Source organism: Alligator mississippiensis, chromosome 14 (genome assembly GCF_030867095.1).
Source record: "Alligator mississippiensis isolate rAllMis1 chromosome 14, rAllMis1, whole genome shotgun sequence".
Taxonomy (NCBI): Eukaryota; Metazoa; Chordata; order Crocodylia; family Alligatoridae; genus Alligator; species Alligator mississippiensis.
In genome coordinates, this window is record NC_081837.1 from 336,240 (window position 1) to 363,351 (window position 27,112).

General features: G+C 49.7%; 1 protein-coding gene across 3 annotated transcripts in view; it reads right to left on the reverse strand.

Moving 5' to 3' along the window:
- MYO1C (myosin IC) overlaps window positions 1-27,112 on the reverse strand; it is an 84,250-nt gene that overhangs the window by 40,916 nt on the left and 16,222 nt on the right. The window contains exon 1 of one of the 3 annotated variants that reach the window (XM_059717142.1): window positions 9,517-9,687. The exons of the other annotated variants lie outside the window; for them this stretch is intronic. Within the exon in view, the coding sequence (XP_059573125.1) occupies window positions 9,517-9,534 (18 nt within the window). The 5' untranslated portion in view covers window positions 9,535-9,687. Of the gene's footprint in view, window positions 1-9,516; window positions 9,688-27,112 lie in introns of those variants that run through there. 3 annotated transcript variants of the gene reach the window in all.

The window sequence follows — 27,112 nt, forward strand, 5'->3', positions numbered from 1 at the left end:
GCTTTGTTTGCGCGGGCAGTACTAAGTATTCTGAAAGTTCACGCATATAGCAGCTTCATGTTTCCTCCAAATAACCACATCAAAAAGTGCCACAGAGCTCTTTAAAATGGCTAGACTGAACAGACAAGCAAGTTGCATTTTTAGGTAAGATATTTAATAAGACATATGTTCTAGCTGGCATGAGATACAAAGCAGAAAGCTGTTGCACTCACAGTAGGCAGTGTTTGCAGAGCAGGGAAAGGCTAGAAAAGGAGAAGAAACATGGTAGAGGCAAGTGCCCTAGGTCTCTTGCCCTATTAAGTCATCACAGAAGAGAAAGAAACATGTAGGGTATAAGAGTGGGTGCATGAGTGTGAGAGGGGTAACTTTTCTCCTGCGTGCCCCCGGGGCACAGCACAATTTCACCCCAAACAGATGTGAGAAACCAAGAAGTCAACAACGCAGAAAGTGATTCAAAGCTGAGGAACGGCAGCAGATGACAACCACCGGTCTGTACCCTGCAGAAAACTAGACCCTAGATCTAGGGCACGCCAATGCGGCAGCCTGGCCCATCTGGAACACGGTCACATACACTTAGAACGGGTTTTTTTACTAACTGAAATATGAACATGAATAGCACAGTTGGTGATGTGCTCCCCAAGTCATGAGTAACAGACTTTGTATTCATAATGCAGCTATCCTGAACATGTGGCTGAGGCTGGAGAAAAAATGAAAAGCCAGTCTGCCCGGACAGGGGATGGGTTGAGGCTTCTGGGACTTGGGCTCATAATTTTAGACTGTGGGATAAGAATGTTAGACTGGTGATTTTACTAAACTGATCAATAGCAGATGTAAAAGAAATATCAAATTTAAATTATTAGTATTATGGTAGTACCTGGTGCTACCAGCTCCTGACTGTCAAAGTTTGTATATTTGCTGAATTTCTTAAAGCACCAGCTTGTGAGGGGTCCTCTAACTACAGAAGCCTCCCAATATTCATTAAAAAAATATAGCCCTGGCTGCCTGACTCAAACATAACCTGAAGTGTTTTAAAAACAAATGCCAACAAAAAGCTTGCTAGGTTTTAATTTTTAGAACCTTACAATTTTAAAGCTAAATCTCATGATTGCCGCAGGTTTGCCCTCACGTTCTGAATGCTTCAGTTCTGGAAGACGTCTCACCTGGAAAGCCAGCCAAGATCAGAGCTGTGTTGCACTGGGTACTGTACATACCCAGAGAAGGATACATGCACTATAGCCCAGATGTCCTGGTGTCTAACCAAGTGAGCACTGCTAAGATGGTAACTGTTAAAGGAAATGATTTTATGTCCCAAGAACATCCCTTCATGTTGAAAGCCCTGTTCCCACTTGACAATGCTGGGGAGCTGAGCTGACAACATGGACATTTACACAGAGAGCTCGCCGGGGCAATGACGACATCATCCCGCACATGTACAGACAGCACTTAGCAGACTGGGATCCAACAATGTGGTACAAGAAATATGTACAATAGGGAACAGTTTTATAAAAGACCCCTGGGGAACCAAATATATGGAACCCATACGTTTTTCCATCTCTAACACTCATTCACTGATGCTTTTGATTTTTTTTCCATTTCGTTAAATACATTCCATGTAGCCTCTTTCACATCCAGCCACAAGAACACGATCCCACAAATAGCCAAAGGCTCCTAGCACAGCTCTAGACAGCTTCACTCAAGTAACATGCCAAGATTATTCCAAAACTAAAGGACTATGCTGGCACAGGAACAAATTACTATAAACTGACCATAAATAAAGATAGGCAGGAAATTGGAAGAGAATGTTTAACCTTTCCAATGAGATTAGCAGTGGGGAAAAAACAACAAAACCCACCACACAAAGCCTCAAATGCACATTTTCAGATGGGGCTTGACACATTATGAATGGAATTACTGTCTGTGGAAGGACCCAGGCATGGCTTTCTTTTCTCACGTCCTATGTACCTATAGCTCTCAAAATGCCCACACCCGCATGCTTAATCCAAATTTACATCATTCTGAAGGGCAAGGATTTCTTAGGCTGATACCCTATTGCACCAACTCTGTAGTTGGGATAGAATTAAATAACACGCAAGCCATTCGAAAGCTTGTCTAGCTCTAGCCCAACCACACAGTTGGTCCAAAAAGACTTCATCCTAAAAAATCCCTGCCTCTGGCCTAATTTCTGGGCCATCGCGGCTACAACAGACCATACATACATACGCTACCAGAATTCTGAAGACTTTCACAGAAAAAAAGGAAAAGAAAAGAAGAAATACTTAAGATTCAACAGTTTTCATCAGCCACCCCCTAGAGTTCAGGCCACATCGATGCAAACTGAGCATATCCAATAGGGAAGAAAGAGGAATCAGTCCTGCGTAAGAAAGAAGCCTTTTCTTCAGACAAGTCTTCTGAGGCTGGCACTTGCAGATAAGTACCTTCTACCTTCCTCAGTGCATCTCTTACTCTTTCAGTTCCTAGGGTTCTGGCTCATCAGGAACACAGTGGCTAGGTTCATTTTCAGACTTTATTTGTCTTAATTGAGTTTAGCTTTTAAACAATAAATCAGGTGCAGTTAGATGGCTTCAATTTGCAGCTGAGCACTATATAAATGGGCCCACAGACCTGGCCTAGCTTCCTAAATATATTTACCAGCCCACGTGACAGCCTAAGCTTAAATTTAGAGCTCCGTGCCTTCCAAGATGTTAAGACGGATTCTAAGCATAACTCAGTGCAAACTGAGTGGGCCAGAAATCTGGAACAATGGCCGAGCAGCTTGTGCTTCTCTGTGCCAGTCTTTGTTGTGCTGGGCTGTTCATTTCCAAATGTAACACTACAGCTTCAACTATTCTGCTACGCAGCATTTCAGCAGATGGGATGCAAAAGTACTGCATCTGGATGAACATTGCTACAGAAAAGGTTGCAGAGGGCAAAAAATGGGGAGAGAGAAAAGGAGAATGCAGAATGAAAAGAATTAAATATCGGAAATTACAGGGACCCTAAAGGGGAATGAGTTTTCCCACTGAATGATAACAAACGTGACAATATGTTGCTAAATAAAAGATAACTAAAATGTTAGCTACTCTAGTCGGACAGAAAAGGACACAAGATCCAAGAGCTGAAAGCTGAAACTAGCCAATGGGCCCTAATAGCTGTGATGCGATGACATAAGGGTCATATCTTCTCCTTGATCTGGAGCAAAATTTCACTGACATCAGTGGCAGTTCTGCTTTGAACAGTGGACATTATATTCCCTAGTTTTTGGATCACACTCAAAACCAGAAGGGGATGGTTTCTCTTACCTACTGACAAATCTACAAGGTATTCAAGACAGAGAATGACTCAATATGATGCTACCTGCGGGGGCGGGGGGTCTGTTCCCTGGCTTCCTGTCTCCGCCCAAAACTTATTTTTCCTTTGGTTCATAACGAGTTATAAGGGATAAACAACTGGGATCCGACTAGAACTGGCATGTCAAATTCACCACCAGTTGAGAGAGGAGAGGAACACCTTCCCTCTCCCTCTCTGCGGACTGTAGATTCAAATCTCTTGCTGCGGCTCCGGCCCATATCCGCTTCACAACAGCATCTCTGCAAAGCTGCAAGCAGAAACACCGCCGAGCCTCGCTCTGCGGTGGTGCAGTCACAGGAGTACTGGGATCACTTATGAGACAAAGGAAGCGTTCTGGAATTGGTCAAGAAATGCTTTGCAGACACTGCAGGCACTTGCCACAACCAGGGGAAACCAAATCTTCCAAAGTATCTAGAAAAGCTCCGCTTTGGTCCAAAGACAATATCCAAGATGAAGTAACACCTGTTTCTGCCACACTGTAAGGGTAGGCACTGTGTGTGTTACAAGTGTGGCTGGAACAAAGCTGCAGATGTGATGCATTGCTGGCACGGGAGGGACTGAGGGTGGGCCTCGTGCCCACTGAGAACTAACCGGGGGGTCCCGAATTCCCAGCAATCTATCTGATCACCTGTCTGCACAGCTAGCACGAGTCTAGAGAGCCTGGGCCTCCTCTCTCAGACTGCTCTCCTGAGCGCCTAGCCAACACTGCATGGAAGTCCCTGGCCTTCCGCGCAGGGAGCTGCACAACTAACACAGCTGCAGGCTGGATTGTCCCGAACTTGCAACTGGGTAGTCTCAGGGGAGTCATCCCTAGTCTATTTTAACCCTCTGTGCTTCTGATCGCTTCTCCAGAAGAGTCAACACAACAGTGGCGCAGAGCCAGGAAGGCAAAAGCAGTTAGCTCTGAATGATGAGCCTGCCTGGGCCAGTGCAATTCAAGTGGCACCTCTTCCACAGGACTTTTCTTCTCTGTAATTATGCCCTGAGTGAGACTTCCCGTGATGTAAACGGGTGCAGCGCCATGCAGCAACGCTGAGCCCCACCTGTGCTTTCACTCATAGGGCCAGCTTGAAGGATCAGAGCGGGTCTCCACAGGATTTAGTCCCATTGAATACAATGGCACTTGAATGCACGGTGCTGCTCTTGAGGGCTGATAAAAACCAGCTTTAGGTTGACTCATTACACAGTGTTGTGGGATGGAAACATATTTTACTTTTAGCTTGTTTAAGTGATGAAATAGGAAAAAGATGCCCCATGACCTGGGGCTTCTGACTCCCAAAGCATGTCGCCAAAGCAACCACGGTGCTTCCTAGCCCCCGTCTAACAAACTCCCTAATGCTTCGTCAGTGACTTTTTTTTAAAGTCACTTCGAGATTTTCTACAAGATTTCCCACTGTGACTGAAGAGGATGAGGCCAGATTTCTTGCAGCAAGCAAAGGGGAAAATACAGGTACGATGTGCTCTGGGAACCTCCAGTTACTGCTCTGCCCGAGTGCTGGGCAGGACTGTGTAATGCAGTCTGGCCACGAGAGTTTCCTTTAGTATCAGGATTTCCAACCACAACATTTTGGAGCCTCCAGGAAAAGGTGACTGGACAACCAGTCTCAAAGAAGCAAAGAAAGACTAGCAAAGGATTAAAAAGCCCAGTGCCTCTGGCAACCCTCTCTTCATGAGGCCCGTGTGGATTTTGAGAGTCCCTCGAAGAACCCAAACAGCGAGTGGGGCTACATAGCGGAGGAAGGCTTTAAGATCACCTGCAGGATTTAGAAACACAAGTCCTGTTCAAACCCAATGGGATTACAACTCAACAAATCCATGTTCACATTTGAACATCTGCCATAATGCACTGCTCTACTTGCTGGATAATATTTCTTCAGCAGAAAGCAGAAAGCTATTAGAAGGCTGCCACTCCACTGGAAGTCAGGCACATTCATCCTAATGCCAATATTAAATAGGCTCAACCAGGAATTCCAGAACCAGCTCCTGAAGAAGGAGAAAAGGAGGGGAGACAAAGGTCCACACACGGACATGCAGGGAAATCCAGGTTGAATCCTTACAGCTGGCAAGAAGCCAGAGACAGAATGAACAGTTATCGATGCTACAAACAGTTATGCTGGAGGTGACAATGAAGCTGTCACCAACTAGTGTCAATTTTTTCAATAGATATTGTCATATGAACATCTGGAAAGACTTCTCCCTGATCTCCGCTGCACTCTATAGCCAAGGAAAGAGATGGCTGCAGGCCCCAGCTGGGAAGCAGCAGGAGAACAAGTCACTTGATTTAGCATGAGCCTCAGCACTTTAGCGCACGCGAGGTTCTGGGCTTGTACAGTGTGCACAGCAATGAGTTCCTACAGATGAAGAGGACAGTGAGAAGGCAACTAAATAAAGCAACCATTAAAATCAGGGATGAGTAACCAAGTCAGGCAGGCAGTCTTTCATCCACACATAAGGTCCTTCCTGGGCAGCGATCATCAGGAAGTTGCACAGCAAAGGGACTAGAAATATCATGTTACTTAGCATATGGCAAGGTAGATTCACTCCTTTACAGGGCAACTAAATAAGATGTACAGAGAGAGCACAAGCTTTTGTGAACTTAAGTTCACTTCATCAGATGCTTAACGTATGACCAGTAGCTACGGCAGAAGAGAACTCTCACTGAAGACACGACTGTCTTTTGTAACGATAACCGACTTTTAAGAGATGCTGCATTGGCCCAAAGCTAATTTTTAAGATAAGGATTCTCATTCTGCATATGCATCTTTTAAAAAAATATTTAAAAAGAAGAAAAATTGGTTCTGTATTTGACAATCATAGCCTCAAAAGAAAGGACATCTAGTACAGGGGCAGCCAGACTTGACAAGGCACGAGCCAAAGGGATGCTTTTGAGATGCACATGCTGGGTCAGCAATTTGCACAGTGCTCCAGCTCAGATAATACATTTGCTGTTAAATGGCTTTCTTCAGGAGCTGCATTTGAACTACTCAGAGGACACATGAGGCTTGTGAGCTGCGGGTTGACACCACCGATTTAGTGCAAGACTATGTCTAATGGTCTTCAGTCACCTGAGACAGACAACAAGACAAGATCAGAATTTTGACAAACGCAGCAGAGATCGTCAGTCCTGGAACTACCTTACAGGAATAAATGGGCCAGTGGCAGCCTTGCTCAGAGGCTGTTCCCAACAGACTCGCTCTCTCCTTCCTAGCAATGTCTACCAAAGGAATCAGAGGAGATGCCTGGAGTCTGGGGCGGGATGTTACTGGAAGCACAGGGCCCTCCACACTGCCACATGCTCAGAATCTGGATTTCTGTCCCTGATGCTGCCCTCCGGACCACCAAGCGGGGAGGGAATTCACTTCCAAGACACGTGACTCTGGGAAACGGTTGAGGCAGAGGAATGCCACTCCCTTAGCCAACTCCTTTAAAAACAAACAAAGGACGTTCCACATTTAAACCATTAAATAACGAGCACTTTAGAAATACAAGTGACAGGCTAAAGGAAAAAAGACTTATTTTGCCTTAGCAAAGTTTTCTGTAACCTCCCCACCGGCAGCTTTTCTTTTTCAAGCTGGAGACGTGGAACCTGTCTTTGCCACTTGAGCTTCATATTCCTTTAACTGCCTTCAGTGCAAAGTGGAAAAGGAATCATGCCGGGACAGAAATGAAGGGATGCGGCAGGAAGCAGATAAGACTGCAAGCATAAAGAAAGGAATTTAGTATTTTTGGTAAATAAAGTCGCAGTTATTGCGACCCATTATTTCCATTTATACAGTGTCAAATGTTTGGGACTTTGAGGGTTGAAGACTGCAAGAATTCCACCTCAACAAGTTCACAATCTAAATGAGTTAACTGATAATGACAGACCAGAAGCAAAGGGAAGGCAATACTGCTTATATAAAAAGAAAAAAGCAGATGCCATACTTGTTTCTATGCTTTGTAACCACGTTGCTGATTTTGTTTTCTTTGTCTGAAAGCAAGCAGGAACTAGACAAGTCTGGCAAAGAGCTCAGAAATGGAAAGAACAAGAAGTTTCAAGAAGGGAGTCAAAAGACAGTGAGCAAGCTAAATATAAAACAGCAGTAAAAAAAATGAAGCAAGCAGAAAGATCAGTGAGGCTGCAAGAGCAACATCCTGGATGTTTGCATTTAGGGAGTGGGCATTTTCTTGCTGAGTAGGTAGCACAACTGTCCAGGCCTGTTGTTGTTGCTGCTGGTTTGGGCATCCATGAGGGCATTACATGTGAACTTAGGTCATGAGTCTTGGGTCCCATGACAAGTTTATAGATGGTTACACAAGATTTTTTGTGGACTTCAAAGTCAGGCAGAGAGGGCACAGTATATGAAAGCAAGACAGGCAGGCCGTGCAGCGATCACCCACTTGGATCACTGTGGCCACCAGCCCCCCTCAAATCACCACTAGTGCTACAGCCCCAGCTCTGCTGCCCCCTCCGAAGTGCTGCTGTATGTCTCTCTCGACACCACTGCCTCTTCCCTTGTTGCTACCATTAGCTCGTGCCCCTGGGGCCCCACATCTAACCAGCACCTTCTCGTAGCTGGACGCCACCTAATCCCCACGTCCCTCCGAACAAGCTGATGTCATGATGGGCTTCAGAAAACACCCTAGTCCAGGCAGAGCCAGCATCACAGCATGCCTCTGAGTGAGCACAAAGGACTCTTCTACACCCTCTTTTTCTTAGAGGGAGCATCAGACAACAGCCTGACAAGCACTAAACCAGCCAGGATCAGCTGCTCACTTCCTGCTACGAGCTGCACTCTGAGAACACAGCCCCCCGCATCCACCGTGGAGGACGCCTTTACTAAGCCTCTTGGGCTCTTAGGAGATGATGCACCTTCCTGAGAGCGCCCCGTGGTCTCAGAGGCCTTGCCTGCAGATGGGAGGAAAGAGGGACATCAGCACTCTGCTACAGTAAGCAGGGCACTTGTGTTGGTGCTGCCAATAAGGTAAGCTCTAGAGGTGATAAGACTCAGGCAGAATTGTCATATGTTAAAGCCCACGCTGTTAGCATTAGCTGATGGTCACAGATTTCATAGACATTAGGGCTGGAAGGGACCTTGAAGATCATCAAGTCCAGCCCCCTGCCCCAGGGGCAGGAAGTCAGCTAGGGTCAAAGGACCCCAGCAAGTTGTTAGCACACCAGCAATCTCCCACTAACAAGAATACCCTGTGTCTAAAATAATACAGAGGGGCATTCTGGAGAAGACTTGCGCCCCCCTACTCCGGTCTTCTGTTTCAAGCAGATCTTGCAAAGGACAGTGCAAGAGACTTCCCCCGTAGCAGGTGTGGGATAATCTGCCTCCAAACTAGGCCTCCTCTGAATCCCTGACAGTTCGCAACCTTACGCCTCTGGGTTTCAACGAGAGCTTGGTAACCAACCTTAAGTATAAGCTTTGGATATTCTTGCACATGCACATGCCCATTTAACATCTATGAATCTCCTTGTTGGAGTTTGATGCGTTTCAGCCTCAGTGGAGTTCTCTTGTCTAATTATGCACTAGGCAAACATGCATTTCCTTGCCTTGGTTTGCCAACCTTGAAATTAACTGCATATCCTCTTGTTCTTGGGCTAGGAGATGGAGCGGACAGGAATCCCCACCATGCTTTCTCTAGCCTATTGTACGCGCGGTTATGTTCTCTCCTAGTTGTCTCCCTGCTAGGTAACCACGCCAGGCTTTTCAGACTTTTCATTTCAGACTTGGTATTATACTTTCCATTTTCAGACTTGGTATTTTTCCTAGATCGTTCTTGTTACCCTTCTCTGGAACGTCCACAAAACCCATGCAGACTTCCTGGCTACCAGCTGTCCTACCGTAGACACACCCTTAGGGGGCAGGGTGGAAACAGGCCATAAAAAAGCGTTTTCTATCCTTGACATGGTGCCTGGCAGAGATAAGGCCCAAGTCGCTGAGGAACACACAGAAAGCACTCCCCTGAACACAGAGGACACACGTGCCTCTTTCCACCCTGGCAGTGCTCCACTTCCCCCCGCTCCGCTACAGACCAGCCCTAGGCTCCTCCAACCCTCCGTGCAACTCATCCTCACCACCCCACCCCACATCTCAAGCAGGAGTTGTCTGTAAGACGTTCTGTCTGAAACACCCCCGGGCTGAATGGACTGCGGAAGAACAAAAGAGTTAAAAATCTTACCACGGCCCTGAACTTCATTTCTGCCCTTTTCCTGCTCCCACAGCACTTTCAGAGACCCAGTTCTGCTGCTTCTTAAAGCAAAGTCTGAGGACAAATTCTCTCTTCTGTCAGCTGCTTTTTTTATGACATTTTTGGCACAGTCAGGACTCACGCCCTCCCGCCTACTCAGCTCCTACTGGAGCCTTCTCGAGAGGGTGTTTTACAAATGAGGAGAGCGAGAGAAATTCTCCTCCCCTTCTAAACAGCAAAATGAGAGAGACAGACGCACAGACTGAGTGCTGAAACCCAAGATAAACGCAGCCAGCTGTCTGAGTGGGGAGCCCGAGCTGTCTAATGACAGGCAGAAATGGAAAGAAGAGGAATCAAAGAAGCAGGAAACCCTGGGCCAGAGCCTGCAACTCAAAACCACAGGAAAGGAGGAAAAAGCCAGGAAGAACAAAAGGAAGAAGGGAAGGAGAGAAGACAGACAGGCTCTACTGTGACAAATTTTGCCTTCAGAAAGGCAGCTACAAACTGGAGCAAGACCAAGGGGGCTACACTGAAGCAAACTCCAGCTCCCTCTGACCTGCATGGCCACAGCAGGGGCTCCCCTATCCAAAGCTGCAGCTTCCATCATGGTCCCAGCACATCCAAGGGATGGCTGCAAGAGACAGCCGTCTTGTCTGTCTTTGCAGGGGCTTTGCACAGCTCCCCAGCCACGTGTCGTGCCAGAATCGTATTGACGCATCTCGCCTGGGGCTCCCCAAAGCCAGGAACGCACCAGTGCAGATGGGACACCTGACACTTGCTCCAGATACTGTAGGACTGCTGCCAACAGGGGCTTCCAGGTAACTTCCAGGCATTTCATTGTGGGAGGGAGGAAGCCCCCACCCTGCCTTCCTCCCCACAAGCGCTGTGCTGGAGGCCAAGCAGACTCCTGAAGTGAATCAGCTCCACCTGGGCCATTACATTGAGAGCAAGGCAGATTAGGGCTATGGGATCAGCCAAAGTGCCAGGCACTGTTCATACCTGCATCATTAAAAAAACATACTGGAGATTAGATGGAACAAATGCATTGTGTTCTCCTGCAACTGGAAACAGTCATGAGACAATGTGCGTCTCCCTATCTATCAGGACTTACCAAGCAGCTTTTTGAAAGCAGTGCCTGTTTGGACAGTGGCACAAACCCAAACCAGCATTTTCAATGTTTCTGTACAGCTGATAGATATTTGGAAAACTTGCACAAAGTGGATATTTGCTTCTAGTTCTTTGAGCATTGTTCAACAACAGCCAGCCAGGAAGAGCAAGTACAACATGTCTAAAAACTCCTCTGCTTTGTATTTTGCCACACCGTTGCATAAAGTTATCCCAGAAGAGACCTTTGTAGCTAACAAAGGGGTCATTTGGTAAAAGGGGTCATCTGAGGAGGACCACCACGGATAATAAGCCTACATTATATAAACAGCTTCAAGACAAGGTATAACCAGTCACTCCAAGAAAACTGAGCTCACAATAATGTAGACATGCATGCCCATGGAAGTCATGAGCATCAGACAGCAACCCACTTTCTCTGCCTTAGCAAATAGGTACTGTCACTGTATAAAAGGGAGCAAGGCCATGAGAAAAGATTAAACCAAGTCCTGCAGCCTTATTTGGGAAAGGTCTCCAGTTTTAAGAGCAAGCTTCCAGGACGAGCTGAAGAAAAAAAAGAGGCACCTGTAAGAGCAGAGCAGCAACATATGGGATGTTGATATAATAACGTTATTCTTCTATAATTCTCATAATCTTTCCTAGGCATGTACATAGCACCAAACAGTGAGCTAAACCACAACCAGAGCAACGTTTTACTTTCTCTGATATTAAAAAGAAGAAAAAGAAAAGAAACTTGTGATCAAACGTCTGATCTTGTGGTTATGACCTAAATAGGCTGAGGCTGGGACCAGGCCAGTAGGCACGGCTGGGAGCGTGGCATGGGCTGCCCTGGGTGGGAGCGAGCAGGGCTCAGCCCCAGGCAGAGCGCCGGGGGGGCAGCCACACGCCTGGGCCAGCTCTGTTGCACGTGCTCCCCGCCTCCCCCTCCTCCCTCACCTGGCTGGCTCCTGGGACCCCCCCACACACCTCCCCTGGAGGGTAGGGGCATACAGGCAGCAGACTGCAGCTCGTCCCGGACCCCGGCCCTGAGCTGTCACTGCCCTGCAACCCAGCCCCATGATCCTAGCCTCACCCGCCTGCCCCACTCCTAAACACTGCTCCCCACCCACCCAAAACCCCATGGGGAGTTGGGGGCTGGGGGGAACGCTGACCCAGGACTCATCAAACCTCCCTATGTGGCCCTCAGGCCAAAATAACTGCCCACCCCTGGACTCATTGAGAGAAGCACCACCTTCCGTAGGCTCCACCTACTTACCACAATGGGAGGAGCCTGAAAAGCAGCCCAAAGATCAGCAGCTGACAGTTTCTTACCTGGTGCTTACTCTACTTCAGACTCCTCTCTTAATCCATGATCTTAGCTCCAAGACTGATGAAATGGCTTGCTGGAAGCCCGCACGAGCTCTGCCCGACCTGGAATCAGCTCTGGGTCAGAGGCATTTTCACACCCTCACTATCAACATGTATACCTTGGCACAGACCTGTCTAACTTCTCCGTGGGCAGGGGCCAAACAGCACACAGGCTGCAAGCCATGACCCCCACCCTGCTCTCTGATGCAGTGTGTGGGTGCAGGAGCCCAGACCCAGGCTCCCCCAGCACTACAGACAGCCCCGCCTTGTCCCAGGGTGAAGCAGCCCAGAAAACCTGCTGCAGCCAGTGATGGGGGAAGCAGCCCCCGGGCCGAGGGCCAGGGGCTGCAAATTAACCCCTTGCATGCCAGGAGCAGCCTGCAGGCCGCCAGCTGGACAGCCCTGGCCGAAACTGCAAGTCTCTGCAGGCAGAGAGTACTTACTTCTCTCTCTCCACGTGAGCAGCACCCAGGACGCTGGCACACCACATTCACCGCTGCCTGCCTACCATTCCCTCTCTACCTTTGAAAGAACCGGCGTGAGGTGCTAACAGGAATGTTAAAGAACTGGGAAGAGTCCAGAACAGACCACCGCAGATGCATACAAGTGTAAGAACCACCTCGCTGCGCTGAACTAAATGGGGACCTCTGTAAGGTTTGAGGTCTTCTGTCTCTAGTGTTACATATGCTCTAGTGTAAGGCTGCAAACCACACATAAAATGCAATGCAACATATATCAATCTTACAGCACCTAATGCACAGAGAAGAGGACGCTACAACCACGAACGAAACAACAGGCCTGCAGAGAGAGAGCTGGCAGGGCAGGGATTAAACTACAACAGGAAGTAGGAGCCACGCTGCCATAGAATAATATGCTTGTTGACAAGCTTCTGCCAAAAAGTTCTCCAAGAGCATCTCAGCATTTTTGTACAAAGGAACTTTTTCAGACTCTTCACTCTCGATACCCAAAAGACGGCCAGCTCTTGCGGGGAGGAGCGTGCTCTGCTTTCCTGCTGACTGAGTTAGGACAGCACCAACAGGAGGCACACGGGAACAGGTCAGGGAGGCCAGACAGACAGAATTTGTCTAAAACATTGCTTCCTGCGTGACGTGGCTCCAAAGCGATACGAGCAAGCCTTCCATTCCAGCTATGCTAAGGTCAGTGCCAACCTGTGCCTCATGCTAGGGATGGCTAACTAGTTCCAGTGCTCCTACACAGCGGAGATGCAAATCAGGTTTTCCACTCCTCCAACAAGGAGTGACTCACTGAAGCCTGGGAAGAGAGAGCCCTGGGACAGATCTGCTCACTGCTGATAAGCAACTGATTCCCTGCACAAATGCACATTGCAAGCAAGGGGACAGGAAACTCCTCCTGCCAGCCCTGCTCCAAGAGGCTCACAGGTCTACAAGGCTGCATGCAGGGAAGCCCCGGTGTTGTGTGGGGTTTTTTCTCTGCAGATCCTGTTGCCTGGTCGAAGAGAACACACACATCCCACAATAACGTGTCAACCTCTGGGCAGATGCCATCCGTACCAGCCTCTCCCACCCTGAAAACAAACACGAGTGTGGGATTGACATCACAGTTTGGGCAAAACTAGCCTGGGGCAGGGCTACATGGAGACCCCTTGCAACAGAAGGTGCACCTTCCTTTGGGGAAAACCGTCTCGCCCTGGAGGCAGAACAATGACAGAAAAGGAAGGGAAGCAAACGAAACTGAGAAATCCACTGTCCGAGCCTCCCTCTAACCACCACCACCTGTGGTGTCTGCCAGAGAGCGTGGCTCTGGGACAGGCCTTCTAGGACAGCCATCAACGGACTCATCTGCAGCTCTACTCGACCCACGGGAGCGATCCTCCTCCATCGTGAGGGACCGCTGCAGCTGACAATAACCTGTGAAAAACGTCCGCCTCGTAGGAACCATGCAGAGGGAGAGCATGGCTTCAGGCTGTACGGCCCTGGGGACATGCCATTTCTCAGCCAATAGACTCTAGTTATGAAATGACTTGCTTAAGAAAATCAGACCAAAAGCCAAGGCCCAGTACATCTGCAATATAAAGGAAGACCCAACACTGCCCGTTCCTTTGGTTTGTCGGGACCCTCATGATATCATTGCTAGTCTTAAAGTATCCACTCTTGGAAGCCCTGTCATTAGGAGAATCAGCTTTCAAGGTTGCAGAGAAAAAAACCTGAAAATGTGATACCTATGTAACCTAATGTTTAAAAGCCAGAAGCCAAAAATCAAATTATTTTTTTAAATGGCTGAGAGTGGCAGCATCCACGCTGTTTCAACAGCGAGGATGCAGGTTTCATCATCCAGCTCTTCTAGAAGTAAATGTGCATAACCCAAAAGTTCTGGAGCTGGAGGAGAGAGACACACCTTTGCTTGGACTTGTTTAACGAGATTCACTGTGTAGATATGCATGTGGCAGGTCCCATACAGAAGACTTGGATTAGTCTGGAGAAGCAGAAGAACTGGTATTTAACTCTGGCTATGGCACTTATACAGAAATAGCCTCCCTCTTCACTTGGGTGAATACAGAAACCAGAACGGCTTAATAAGCCAAAGAACTCTGCATGCATTCTTGTTTTCTACTCAATCAGTGAATCAGGAATTGCATAGCTGCCGCTAATGATGGCCTCAGAACAAGCTCCACACCTTTAAAATTCCCTTCATCCCACATGAAAGCAGCCCGTGCATTCCACGTGCCGTCAGTCACCACCGTGGACGTGGCTGTCCCAGGGCCCCCACCCGCATGCCCCGAGCTCTGGTAATTGCTACCAGCTTACATCAGCTGCCTGGTAAGAGAATTTGACAGAAATGCCCCATTTGCCCATTTATTTTGAATCCTTCAGTTGCATTTGCTCCCAATAATAAAAGCAGTTTAGTGTGCTCTTTTGCCTTGAGTTTGTGCAAGCAGTTTGGGAAGCTCTCTTGCAGTCTGAGGCAAGAACTAGAAGGATTTCAAAGAGCCATTAAAGCAAACAGTCTGACTCAGTTCAGCTGGTACGCATTCCTCATGACTGCTTTCGCAAACAGTCTCTCCCAGTAGCAGGAGCCACATCTTCCTTTTAAGGGGAAAAAATGTTTTCACAGGAAAAGTTAAGCGTCCAAGGTCTGTGCGTATCTCAATGCTCCCAGCAGGCAATCTCTTCTCTAAAAGCACACCGCGCACTCCCACAGCAGACCCCACTCCTTCCTCATTATCAAGCTTCTCCTCGCTCCAAAGGCCGATACAATCATTCACTTGCACAGGCAAAGCATTAGGAACGTTCACACCCAGAGACAAGACAGCGGAGCGAGAAGGACAGAGTAAACGGTATATCTCAGCATTGCCAACTACATGGGAAAACCTTGCAGGAACAAAAACAGGAACGCCAGCTGTCTGGAAAAACCTATTATGTAGACCCTGAGACTAGAAGACACAGCCTCCCTGCCCCATGGATACTGGCTATGGAGTGTGAGAAAAGTGCAGCCATCCCTGCATTTTAGATGTAGGAAACAGGATTTCCTTCTGCTACTCCCCCACCAAGAACCCAGGGAAATGTTTCTAATAACAGGAAATAACTATATAAGGCCAAATCAGCACTATAATCTTTTGCAAACTGGGAAATGATCAGCGGACAAAATAGGTCTTGGAAAGGAAAGCATCTTTCAGAATGGATCTCATCCCAAGGGTAGCCTCCCAAAAGGGGAAGGTACATGGGGCAACACCCGCGCAGAGCCAGAAGCAGTAAACGTGCATGCCTCAAATTCAGAGATTCCTCCCTGAACACCGGCACTTCTCCCACCACCAAAAGTATGCCTGGCAGCATGGGGAGATCTGAGTAAACTGGGAAGAAGTGCTGCGTGCCTCTCTGTTCATCCGTTTAAGGAGGAAGGAGGGAGCAAAATGGAGTCACAAAATAATCCTTGTAGAATGGCCTGTACTGCGTCTTTGTCTTGCGCCGCAGCGTTTGTTTTACATCCGCCACAAGGATATCTCTCTCTCCACGATTACTGTTGCCTCTGGGATTTCTAGGATGATGGGCACCTGGGCACCACTCTCCCTCCGACTCCAGCTGCAGCAGGAGCCCGGGTCTCTGGTCTCCCCATCCCTCCTCTGGCTTCCACTTCCCGCCCTGCCCCATGGACCAAGGCAGCAGGCACAGCTCCCAGTGCTGGGGCAGTTTGTGGCGGGGGAGCCGAGGTTGAGGCCAGGGTGCTTGCGAAGCACCACCCCTGCAGGGGCATGGTGCACTAGGGTGGCCCGTGGCTTGCACTGGTGCAGCCCACAGCGTGGCCTTAGCCCCAACCTACAGCATCCACTGATAAGGAGAGGGCAAGAGTGTTCCCCGCTTCGTGCTCCCAGAGAATTTCACGCGCTGAAATTTCATGAGCTCTTCATAACGTGGATCACTTCAGCAGCGACATGTCATCCGTAGCTATCAAGAACAATGTAAATTGCAAATCTGTTAATAATTGTGATCCATGTAATGCTGGCTGCACCATCGCTCTTAGACTGGCACGTGACTCGCTGCAAACCCCACGAGGCCAGTTACAAAAAGGGAGTTCCTACAATAAATGCTGCGAAAGGAAGCGAGCTAAGAGGCATGTTCCCCTATACTTCCTGGCGATGAGTATCAGCTGCCATCCTTACTCTTATCTTGAGGAAGGCCACATAGCTTTTCCCAGCTAGCCAAGACTTGTTGCGATAACAAACCGACGTAGCCCCACAGATACCATGGCAGCGAGCGAGGTCTACATCCCCAGACATCTTAAGCGCACAGACTTTTCTGCTGACAAGACTGTGCAAGCATTTTGTACCCACAGCCTTGCCAGGTCCTCCTGTGTCTCATGGACAGGTATATAACAGGGGTATGGCAGCAGGGCCACGGAGGTTTTCCTGGAGGTCAAAGCCCACTAGGGGTTTCCAAGGTGTCGGCTGGCAGGATGCCCCCGAGCTGAAGCTGCTGGAGGCACCTCGGCATAACCTGAGAGGAGGGCGTGCTGACCAGCCGGCGTGCCGAGAGCTCGAGAGAGAAGTGCTGCTTTACGTTATCTTGTTTGAAGATTACCGACTGCTCAGCTTCCTACAGGAGATGCAGCCAGAGGCTTTGCTGGTCTATGCTCGCTTCCCAGACGGGGCTTTTAATCTTTCACTTTAGTCTGGCCCTCAAGTGGACTTTCACCAGACACTCAAACCTGGATCCTGTCACAAGGCTACACGACAAAAAAAAGGATCGGTCCCAAATGAAATGGGACTTATGCTTTTCCGCTCATCTAACCATTCCTTCCTGGTAGTATTTAACATTCAGCCTGTCATCATGGATTTATTAATCCCTGAAGACATTTAAACTGCTCTTTGATTTCTGCCTTCCTAAACATTTGTTTCTCATTTTCAGTTCTGATTTACAGACTGTAACCGGGAGTCTTGGGCTCCCGTTACTTTCATGAGAGAGAAGGCAGCAGGCAGAGCCCGAAAGCTGAACAGGGGCTAGCCACAAGAAGGCAAGCAGCAAAGAAACGCTGCTGCCCAGGCAGGGAGCTGCCCGTCGGGGAAGGGCGCGCCTGCGGCCAGTTAGAAGCACTGCCTGGGGGGAGCTGGCTGCAAGGGAACAGGCCCGTGGGGCACAGCCTACTCGGTGCAGCAGCAGCAGCAATAAGCGGCCACAGAAACCAGCCTTCGGGCCCTGACCAGAAAGCCCCGCGCAGGGAGCACCACCCGGCCGGAAGAAGCAGAGCTCAGGCTGCATCTAAGCCTAGGGCCACGGCAGGTCAGGAGCGCCACCCAGCAGGCTGCAGGGAAGGGCTCTGCTGATCCCTGGAGTCCCCAAGCACGTAAGATGCTTCAGGCCAGCCATCAGGAGGATGTACCCGGGCAGGCGGGGTACTGCTGCTCTGACAGTAAGATGCTGCTGATGTCCGGCCTCCGCACAGGTTTCATTTATGCTGCAGCCAGCATGCTCGTCCCGTTGTTCCAGTTTAATCCAGTGGTTTGGGTGTGGGACTAGGAGAGGTGGGAGGAGGTCCTAATTGCACCTAAGAGCACATAGGTGTCCTGAGCCCTCCAAAGGCTAAGGGCCCAGGACACTGAATGAGCTTTGTCCTGAAAGCAGGTGGCAACCAAGAAAGCTAAAGCAGGCTCAGTGCCAGAGCCAGGTGGAGACCGAGCCAGGAGCCCGGGCGGAGAGAGCTACCAGAGGCTCGGTGCCCAGAGCCGGGCAGAGGCAGGGCCAGGGGCCCACATAGTGAGCCAAGGATGTCCAAGAAGGACTGATACCAGAGTCAAGGGGCTCAGGATCCAAGGAGGAGACGGGCTGGAGCCCAGAAGCTCGTTCTGGCACAGCGGGCTAGAGCTGGAGGGGCCAGCAAAAAAAAAAAAGAAGGCAGCAGAGGCCGAGAAGAGAACAACTGCATAGTAACATCTGGGAGGCACAGGTATGGTGTAAGGGTGGTCAGAGCCACTAATTGGCCCTTAAGGCTACAGGAGCCCCGGGGCACAGACAGGCCAGGAGTGCCCACTCAGCTTAAGGGCAGAACGGAGACCAGCAGAGTCCAGAAGGGACCTGCGGGGGCTCACTCTGGGACCTGCACGCAGCCTCCCTCTCAATTAAACACATCAAGGTGAGGCAGCCAAGTGAGGAGGGCAGGGCACCCTAGAGCTCAAGCCGGGGCAAGGGTAGCGCAGTCGCCAGCAGGTGCTATAGCTGCCCCTGGAACCTGCACCTTGCGGCACAAACCTCCATTACTTCATTTGCACAAAACTGACTAACACATGTTGGAGAATAGTCCGTATGTCTCCTATACAATCCACATGCTATACTGCCCCATCCACATGGTATAATTACTGTGAACTGGTCCAGAGAGGCAGCCTATGCTGCTGTTTGCAGTCATTAGTATGGAAAGCTAATTAATTTCAGGAAAACAACTGTCTTGGGACACTGACAATGAACAGAGAGGGCAGATAAGCAATCCCTTGTGTATTCAAGAACAGGTTCGTACAAAGTCCCAATTCTAAATACAAACTCTAAATGTGTGGTTTCCCTATTGTCACATCTTGGACAGTGAAGTTGTTTGTTCAGTTTCAGAAAGTCTGATCCTGGGAGAAATGAAATGAAGGATTTGGCCTGTGCCAGTATCAAGAGGAATCAGCATGTTGAGAGCAAGGGGAGGTCAATGACTCATCATTACCAAATGATGTATATCCCACCACCTCTTAAACATTCATTTGCTGTGAATGCAACTGCAAAACTATACCCCGCAATTTCAGTTCTTGAGAGAGGGGAAAAAAGGAAAATGGTTCCATGTGTTTCATTTATTGTTCTTATGCATTCGTGTCTGTGTCATATACATTTTGGGTTTCAAACAAAATCCTGAAAACATAAAAGGAGCATAACTGATTTAAAAAAAATGTCTGCCTGAGACAAACAGCCTGGAAAATAGCAGGCGTCTAATTCATTTCAGTAGGTTAAATCTGAAACTACTCAAATGCCAATAATACTGGTTTCCTGGGCAGAAGGCAGGGCAGAGATGCACCTCAGACTGACTGCATCAGAGATGCATAAGCTTTTGTGAGCCTGAGCTTTCAGCACCTGATCAAGTGAGCTCAGGCTCACAATCTTATGCATCTCTATAGTAAGTCTATAAGGTGCACCTCTATCCTGCCTTCTTCCTGACTTTGGATTAACATGGCAAATTAGTTCTTACTTAGTCAACCAAGAAAGCTAACTCGGTAAAAAGGTATGTGAACCAGACCTTCCAATCCTTAAGGTAGAAGACCAAGAACAAGAACAAGATGATGGGCAGGAACTGTGAACATGAAGAAGCAACTCCCTAATGAGCGCCTATAGAGCGGGCCTGCTTTTCCACCTCTGCAGACGGGTGTAGAAAGCAATACCAGCCCCAGGAAACAACAGAGATCCCAGGACTGCCCTCCAAAAGGAGCAGAAGATTTAAATACAACAGTAAGGCATCTGGGCTATGAACACCACATGTGAACTGCAGGTAAGAGCCCTACAGATTTCTAAACGGGATTCGCAATGTGGTGACACCAAGGATGTCTTATTCCTTAATACAGCTCCCACACCACAATGTACTGTCCTCTTGGCTAGCACATGCGTAGGTCTAATACATTACGCAGTCCATTTAAATAGCTTGCATAAGTATATACATCTCTATACCAGTCCTCAAAAGCTACAAGCCTGGTATTTTTCAAAAGCAGGCAACGATATTTAGGAAGCTCGGATCCTCTGACAGAGCAGTGCTGAACTCCGGAATGAAAACGAGGTCTGCAATCCTGGGAAGCTGCGTGTCACGTTCCGAGCTCCAGCTGAAGCGTGGCGCATGCCTGGCACGAGTGCCTTTTTTCTTCGTTAAGTAAGGATAAAATGCAACTGCAATTAAGACAGCTGTCTTTAGTGACAGGTAGGACAAAGAGCGCTCTAATGGCTCGAGCAGCAAGTCTATGCACTCTGACAGTATCAAGTGTAGCTCCCACTTGAGGATAAGCCTGCAAGCCAGAAGAAGCAAATTCACCAGTCCTTCAAGGCATCTATTTATAATGGGATGTCCAGACAGTAAAGCTGTCAGCTGATCCTTTCTCAAATCTCTCCCTGAAAATGATTGACTTGTGCCATGATACACACAAACCTACCTGCTTGATCAGAGTTGGACAGGTGATGAGCTCTGAGTGCACTTCCTGACCCCATTATTGCCTAATTAAACCCATGAAAGGAACTAAGCAGAACTTAGTTTGCTCAATACTACATTGAACTGCTGGTGTCCCAATTACCAACCCTTTGTCTGCTTGTGTCTTTTAGACTGTAAGATAGCCATGATCGGGGCCGGGGGGGAAGAGGGAGAGTGTAGCACCTAGCAGGGTCAGCCTGGCACCCTTTTATGTTAGCACGATGACGACCGAGCAGGTAAGCAGAACATGTAGAACGGCTGTTATCAACTGCACAAAGAGATATTCTCTGCTTCTGAGAATATCTCGTTTCCTGGATCGTAATAGGATGTTCTGCCACGCTACAGAACAGGCCAGAGCTGCGGTCCTTAACAAAGCCGTGAGGTAGAGTAATTCCAGTTCAGGGCAGCGGACAAGAATGCCTTCCCAGTTCAGGGCATCTGACAGCACCAACAGATGAGGTTTGCCCAGGGAGCTCCCCCCATATAAAACTGTCTGACAAAGGACTCAAACTGCTGGTATGACACTTCCTCTCTTGCCAGCTTGCTCTCTTTGCTTCCACTTTTGGGATGGTTAGCATGGATTCATTTACAAATGATGAGCCTACCTGAAGCACAGACCCCTATAGGATGCATTATATAAGTTCCCAGTATGAACACTGTATTGATATGAAGATGCCTCATCAGCATAACCCTTACATTGAGGGAAAGACAGAAATATAAGTGCTCTCATGCAGGTTTAATGCTATCCATAGTTGGAACTTACTGCACTTTAAGTATATCGCATTCTTAAGAAAAGCAAAGGAGGATCATAAAGATCCAGATTTTACTGTGGGACTTCTCATTTTGGTGCTAGAAAATGGGTGTTGTTTGGTAGCTACCACCCTGTTTCTCTCTCCACTGCCCCATCCTAACAGAGCCATGAGCACGATGGAGTCGAGCTCCACAAACCCAGGCGAGTTCCAGGAAGACGCACAACCAGTAATTTGAGCATCGGCACAACCTGCTGAGTGGTATTCTGGTGATGCAGAGAGTCTGTTGTGCGGTCAGAGTTGAACCACTGCCACCACCTTTGTTCCCCGCCTTAACCAGATGCCAGTCATGCCAAAGTAGGGCAATTATTATGAGCTGGTTCTGTACTGTTGCTCCTTTCTGACCACCGGCAAAGCGCTGGGTCGCTTTGAAAAAGCAAAAAGAGGTCGCTTGCTCCAGCCTATTAAGAGCATGCTGTCTCTCTCTCAAGAGAGAAAAAAATCAAAAGCACTTGGCCTTGTTGCTGGTTACAAGGAAGTCTTAAATGCTGAAGAACGAGCCCATTATGAAAAGTGACAGGAGGGAAGGCCTGTATGGTAGAAGTGACTCTTGTACGCGAGATATGTGATCCCCACTACTCATTTATCTGTGGCAATTACAACCTATGCAATAAAGAAATTGCCTAAAGTCTTCAAAAGGAAAGGAAGAGAAAACAGACATGCAGGGCAGACTGGCTATCTGGCAACACGGCAGGTCTGAAGGCTGGCAGACAAGGGGAGCACGTGGGCAAATTACTACAGCCGGACCGTCTGAAGTGCTTCTCTTTACCCTGTCTCTTGTGTCATTTCTGAAAAGGAGGGTAGAAACCACTGGGTTAAGGGCATTGTTCAAGACAGCTTTTTATTCACACCAACCAAGTACACCTGAGAAACCACTTAGCTGCACCTCGAGGCCTTTCAGTTTCTCATAAGCCTAGTTCTTTTTTTACATTTAACAGAAGCCATCCCTGCCCAAGCCAAGCACAGGAACAAGACGGGAGCAGACAGACTTTTGAAACGTGTGTTATAGATGCAACAAAGAAGTAACTGTGCCATCTATCTCATACTCAAGAAGGTGGCCCAAGATACTTCCCAAACTCTTAGAATCTGATCCTCTGGAAAGAGGTCAATGCTGCTTCGTACTTCAAACCCACTCCCTGTTAATGGCCTGCTCAGCATGAGAGGTATTCAGTCAGGCATCCATAGGGCGCTTCCAGACGAGCGCGCGCGTGCCTCTTGCCCCGCCTCAAACCCCTTTGAGGCATGAGTGGGAATGAAAAAACGTTCCCCGTGCTTCAAGTTTGCAGCATGGGGAGAAAATTAGACCCCATATCCTGGGGTCTAAACAAAACAAAACCAAAAAGAAGCGGGGTGGGGCAGGGCAGAGTCCCGGACCGTGCCCGGAGGCAGCTGGAGGTGGGGTCCTCCAGGGAGATGCTCTGGCTGCCAGAGCGTCTCCACGGTTAGCCCCTCGCCCTGGTGCTGAAACACGCAGCTGGCCAGGACACATGTTCAGCACCACGGCTCCAGTGAGGTCAGTAAGGGCTCGGGGAGGCTGGAGGAGGGGGCCATGGGGGGGAACCCCCCAAATCCCTGCCCTGCCTGCCCCCACCCCGATCCCTGCCCAGCCAAGTCCTGCTACCCTCGGGGTCCCTCTGCCACCCAGCCAGGCTGGGCCCAGTGCGCAGTCCCCGCGTGCTGCGCCGGGTCTTGCTGCCATGGCTCAGAGCGCCTCATTCCCACTGCTGCTGCTAAAGGTAAGTTATGGGCCCTGGGCAGGGGGGCTGTGGCCCTCCAGGCGGAGCTGGGACCCTGGGCACGGGGGCTGGGGCCCTCCAGGCGGAGCTGGGACCCTGGGAAGGGGGGGCTGGGACCCTCCAGGGGGAGCTGGGACCCTGGGCAGGGGGGGCTGGGACCCTGGGCAGGGGGGGCTGGGACCCTCCAGGGGGAGCTGGGACCCTGGACGCAGGAGCTGGGGCCCTCCAGGGGGAGCTGGGACCCTGGGCACGGAGGGGCTGGGACCCTGGGCAGGGAGAGCTGGGACCCTGGACGCGGGGGCTGGGACCCTGGACGCGGGGGCTGGGGCCCTCCAGGGGGGGCTGGGACCCTGGGCAGGGGGGGCTGGGACCCTGGACACGGGGGCTGGGGCCCTCCAGGGGGGGCTGGGACCCTGGGCAGGGGGAGCTGGGACCCTGGACGCAGGGGCTGGGGCCCTCTGGGGGGGCTGGGACCCTGGGCAGGGGGAGCTGGGACCCTGGGCAGGGGGGCTGGAGCCCTCCAGGGGGGGCTGGGACCCTGGGTGGGAGGGCTGTGGCCCTCCAGGGGGGAGGCAGGCCACGTGCTGTGGGACGGGCTGCACCCTGTGGGAGCCAGGGGACCCACCCCTCCTGAGCAGCCCCCCCACAGGGTCCCCCACACCGTCCCCCCAGCAATCGCCCCATACCTACCCACACACCAACCCACATCCCTCCACACACACCCACCCGCCTTCCCTCACACCCCTTCCCACCCCCTTCCTGCACACACTACATCCCCCCGTCACACACCCACCTGCCTTCCCCCACACCCTTTCTGCACACACCACATCCCCCCGTCACACACCCATCGTGGGAAGAAAACCAAAAGTACGCATCAGCACATATAGGTATTTCGAATTTATTTTATCATGATGACAGAGACACTGGTAGGCTTCCACACTGCTTTAACATTGTAAATATACCAATGAAGCACTGCCCAACTGATTGTTCTCTTTCTCTCTCTCGGAGTATGTGTGGTCTTTTGTGTTAATTGTGGAAAAACATGGATTTGGGGGTATGTTTAGAAATGGATTTGGGATGGTGCTGCAGCAGTCCAGCTGGCACAAGGGGTAGTATCCCCAGGTACCAAGCGGCCAAGCCCCAGAAGCTCCAGAGAGTGAGTAGCCCTGAGCTGCTTGCCAGGGCAGCTTTTTGTATGGATGGGGCCAGGACAGGGCAGCTTTTTATAGTGCTGGGGAGAGCACAAGTTCTGGCCCTGGGCTCCAGTTCCCCCTGGCTGCAGATCCAGGAGGGGCCAGGCAGGGTTATTTTGCCCCAAGTGGCACAATTTGCTCCACAAAAAAGCGCATGTCCGAGCATGTGCTCCGAGGCAAAAAGCCCCAGCTCAAATTTGCACCGCTTCTATTTGAGCTGCTGCACGCGCATGTGCTTGCATGCGTGGATGTGCCCATTGAGATGCATAGGGTAATTCATTCCACCCCACCACAACAATGCCTTCCTGGCAAGTCCTTTCTGCCTTCCAGATACACACACACCCCCAACACTGAGAAATACTGGCCTAGGCAACCTGAGCTATGTCCATATTCCTTTCTCAGGCGCCAGTACAAGCAGCTGAAGTAGCATGGGAATCCTTGCCAAAGAACCAGCTAGATTTCACAGAATGGTTTCAGAAGTCTTCATAAACAGAAAAGCTATTTACCCTCTGGCACAAGGATGCCAAAGGCTGTCTTTTTTCTGCCATCGAGCAGTCGCAGCACAAAGAGAGATTCTATCAGGCATCCCTGCAGCCCCCCAGCAGTTTGTCATTCGGCTGCGACAGCTGTGCAGCTCGCATCATCCAAAGGCACTACGAGTGTCCCGAAATATCCAAGCACTCAGGAAATGGCAGAACCAGGTTGCCAACAAACCTTTCTTTCACAGAAACAGGAAGAGCCTCACGAATCACAGCTAAGGAGGGGTAAGAAAGAACAGAAACCTGTGACACTGGTATACATGGAGGATGCCCTCTTGTCATCCCAGGAGGCAGAAAAGTCATTAAGAAATAAGGCGGCTTACAAATTTAATCTGTGCTGATCTGCATGCCACTGACACAGGTAGCGAGCGGTGCCTGCCAGGCTACAGCATCACCAGAGCGACAGGGAGACAAAGCCCAGGAACGCCTGGGAGCCTTGGGTCAGCCCAACCTGGGCGAGCCTCGCTGCCCCTCCGAGGCAGCAGCAGCAACAACCATGGATGCTCTGAGAACTCTCACCCGAGAAGTGAAGGACAGCTTCGCTTCCCAGACTAGTGTGCTGGGACTAACAGACCCCTTTGGGAAAGACTGGTAGGTCCAAACAGAGGAGCACGTTCATTTTCGGGGGCTGCGCTGCATCCTGAAGGTGGGGGTAGAAGCATTACCCCAAGTGCTCCCAAGATTCTGCCTTTTCTTCTTATGGCTGGTGCTATTATTCTGGCACATGAGATTACTTATAATGTCTGTCCTGCCCTTGTTCCTGAGCTGAAAAAGAACACGATCAGGGGCCTAAAAGAAGCAGGCTTTGTTAAGGCAAGGAGAGCTGCTCATTCAGCAAGAGCCCATGGAGCCAGATTTGGTGTCCATCACATGGTCAGGGAGAAAAGAAAGCCCAAACCATAGGCTGGTGGGTCACGCTGCCTACTTGAAGGCAAGAGCAGCAGCCTAAGTTCGGCTAGTATGGGAAGTGAGCTGCTGCTGCAGCCTACAATTTCCCCACAACTAACAGTGTAAAGAGCACTAGGCTGCCTGGGTAACACCGAGGGAGCCAAGGCCTACAAAGATTAAAAGAACATACTCACACACACACACACACGTATGCACACACACACAAAATCGCTGCTGAAAATATCAGACAAGTTCTATGGCAATGAATATTTTCAACTTTGAACAACAGCAGTGTGCGTAGGAGTGTGCGGGATGAGAATGACAAGTATTTTATAATAATAAAATAAGATGATGTTGTCACAAAATTTAGCTGTTGTTGCAATGGCGTTTGGTCCAGTTGTGCTACGAATCTGTGGGGCTTTGGCCACGAGCAGAACCGTGTAGAGGGTCTTTTCGTTGAATATCTCCTTTATCACCTCAGACATCTTCAGAGCGTAAGGTGGTTCCCCTACCTGCCCAAATGTGCAAAAGCTATGACGCTTTGGTTGCAAATCCAAGTACTTTAAAGTTGTTAAATGGAGCTTTCACAGTTTCCTACACTACTTCTTTTCTGTCCCATTGTGTTTCTATCTTGTACCCTGAAGATGACAAGGATCCGTGGGAGGGAGGGGAAAGGTATGTGACTGTAACTGAAGACTATTGTAGTTCATGCACGGAACAGGGCAGAAGGAAGTTTCACCCCACACGGTGTCCAAAATGTTCCATTCCAGCAGTTCCCAGATGTTCCGTCATGTCTGCTGCTACCGCTGTTGCAATGACATGTCAGACCTCAGATCCCTCCCTTCAGTTATTTTGGCAGGCTTCCAAAATTATCCAGAGGCAAGCAAGCAAAAGAAGACACGGCTATTTTTAAAACAGATTTACAGCTCAGTTGAAGTCAAATGGAACTGCACAGAACAACAAAAAAGCATTTCCCTAGCCTTAGGGTACTGCTTCTCTTGAGCAAAAACCTGCTGCAAATAATAGAGATATAAGAGCAGGGATGGGCAAAATATGGCCTGTGGGCCAGATCTGGCCTGCCAAGCAATTCTACCCGGCCAGCAGCAGGTCCCTTGGCCCCATCCAGCCCAGGCACGGGGGCAGCCCAGGTTATGGTGTGTGCGGCCCGTCTTGTTGCCCCAGGTGCAGAGGTACCAACCTGGAGTGGAGCGCAGCCTGCCCTATCCCCGCGCACAGCTCTCAGGCACGCTGGGAACTGCAGTCCACAGGGCCAAGTGGTGGGGCGG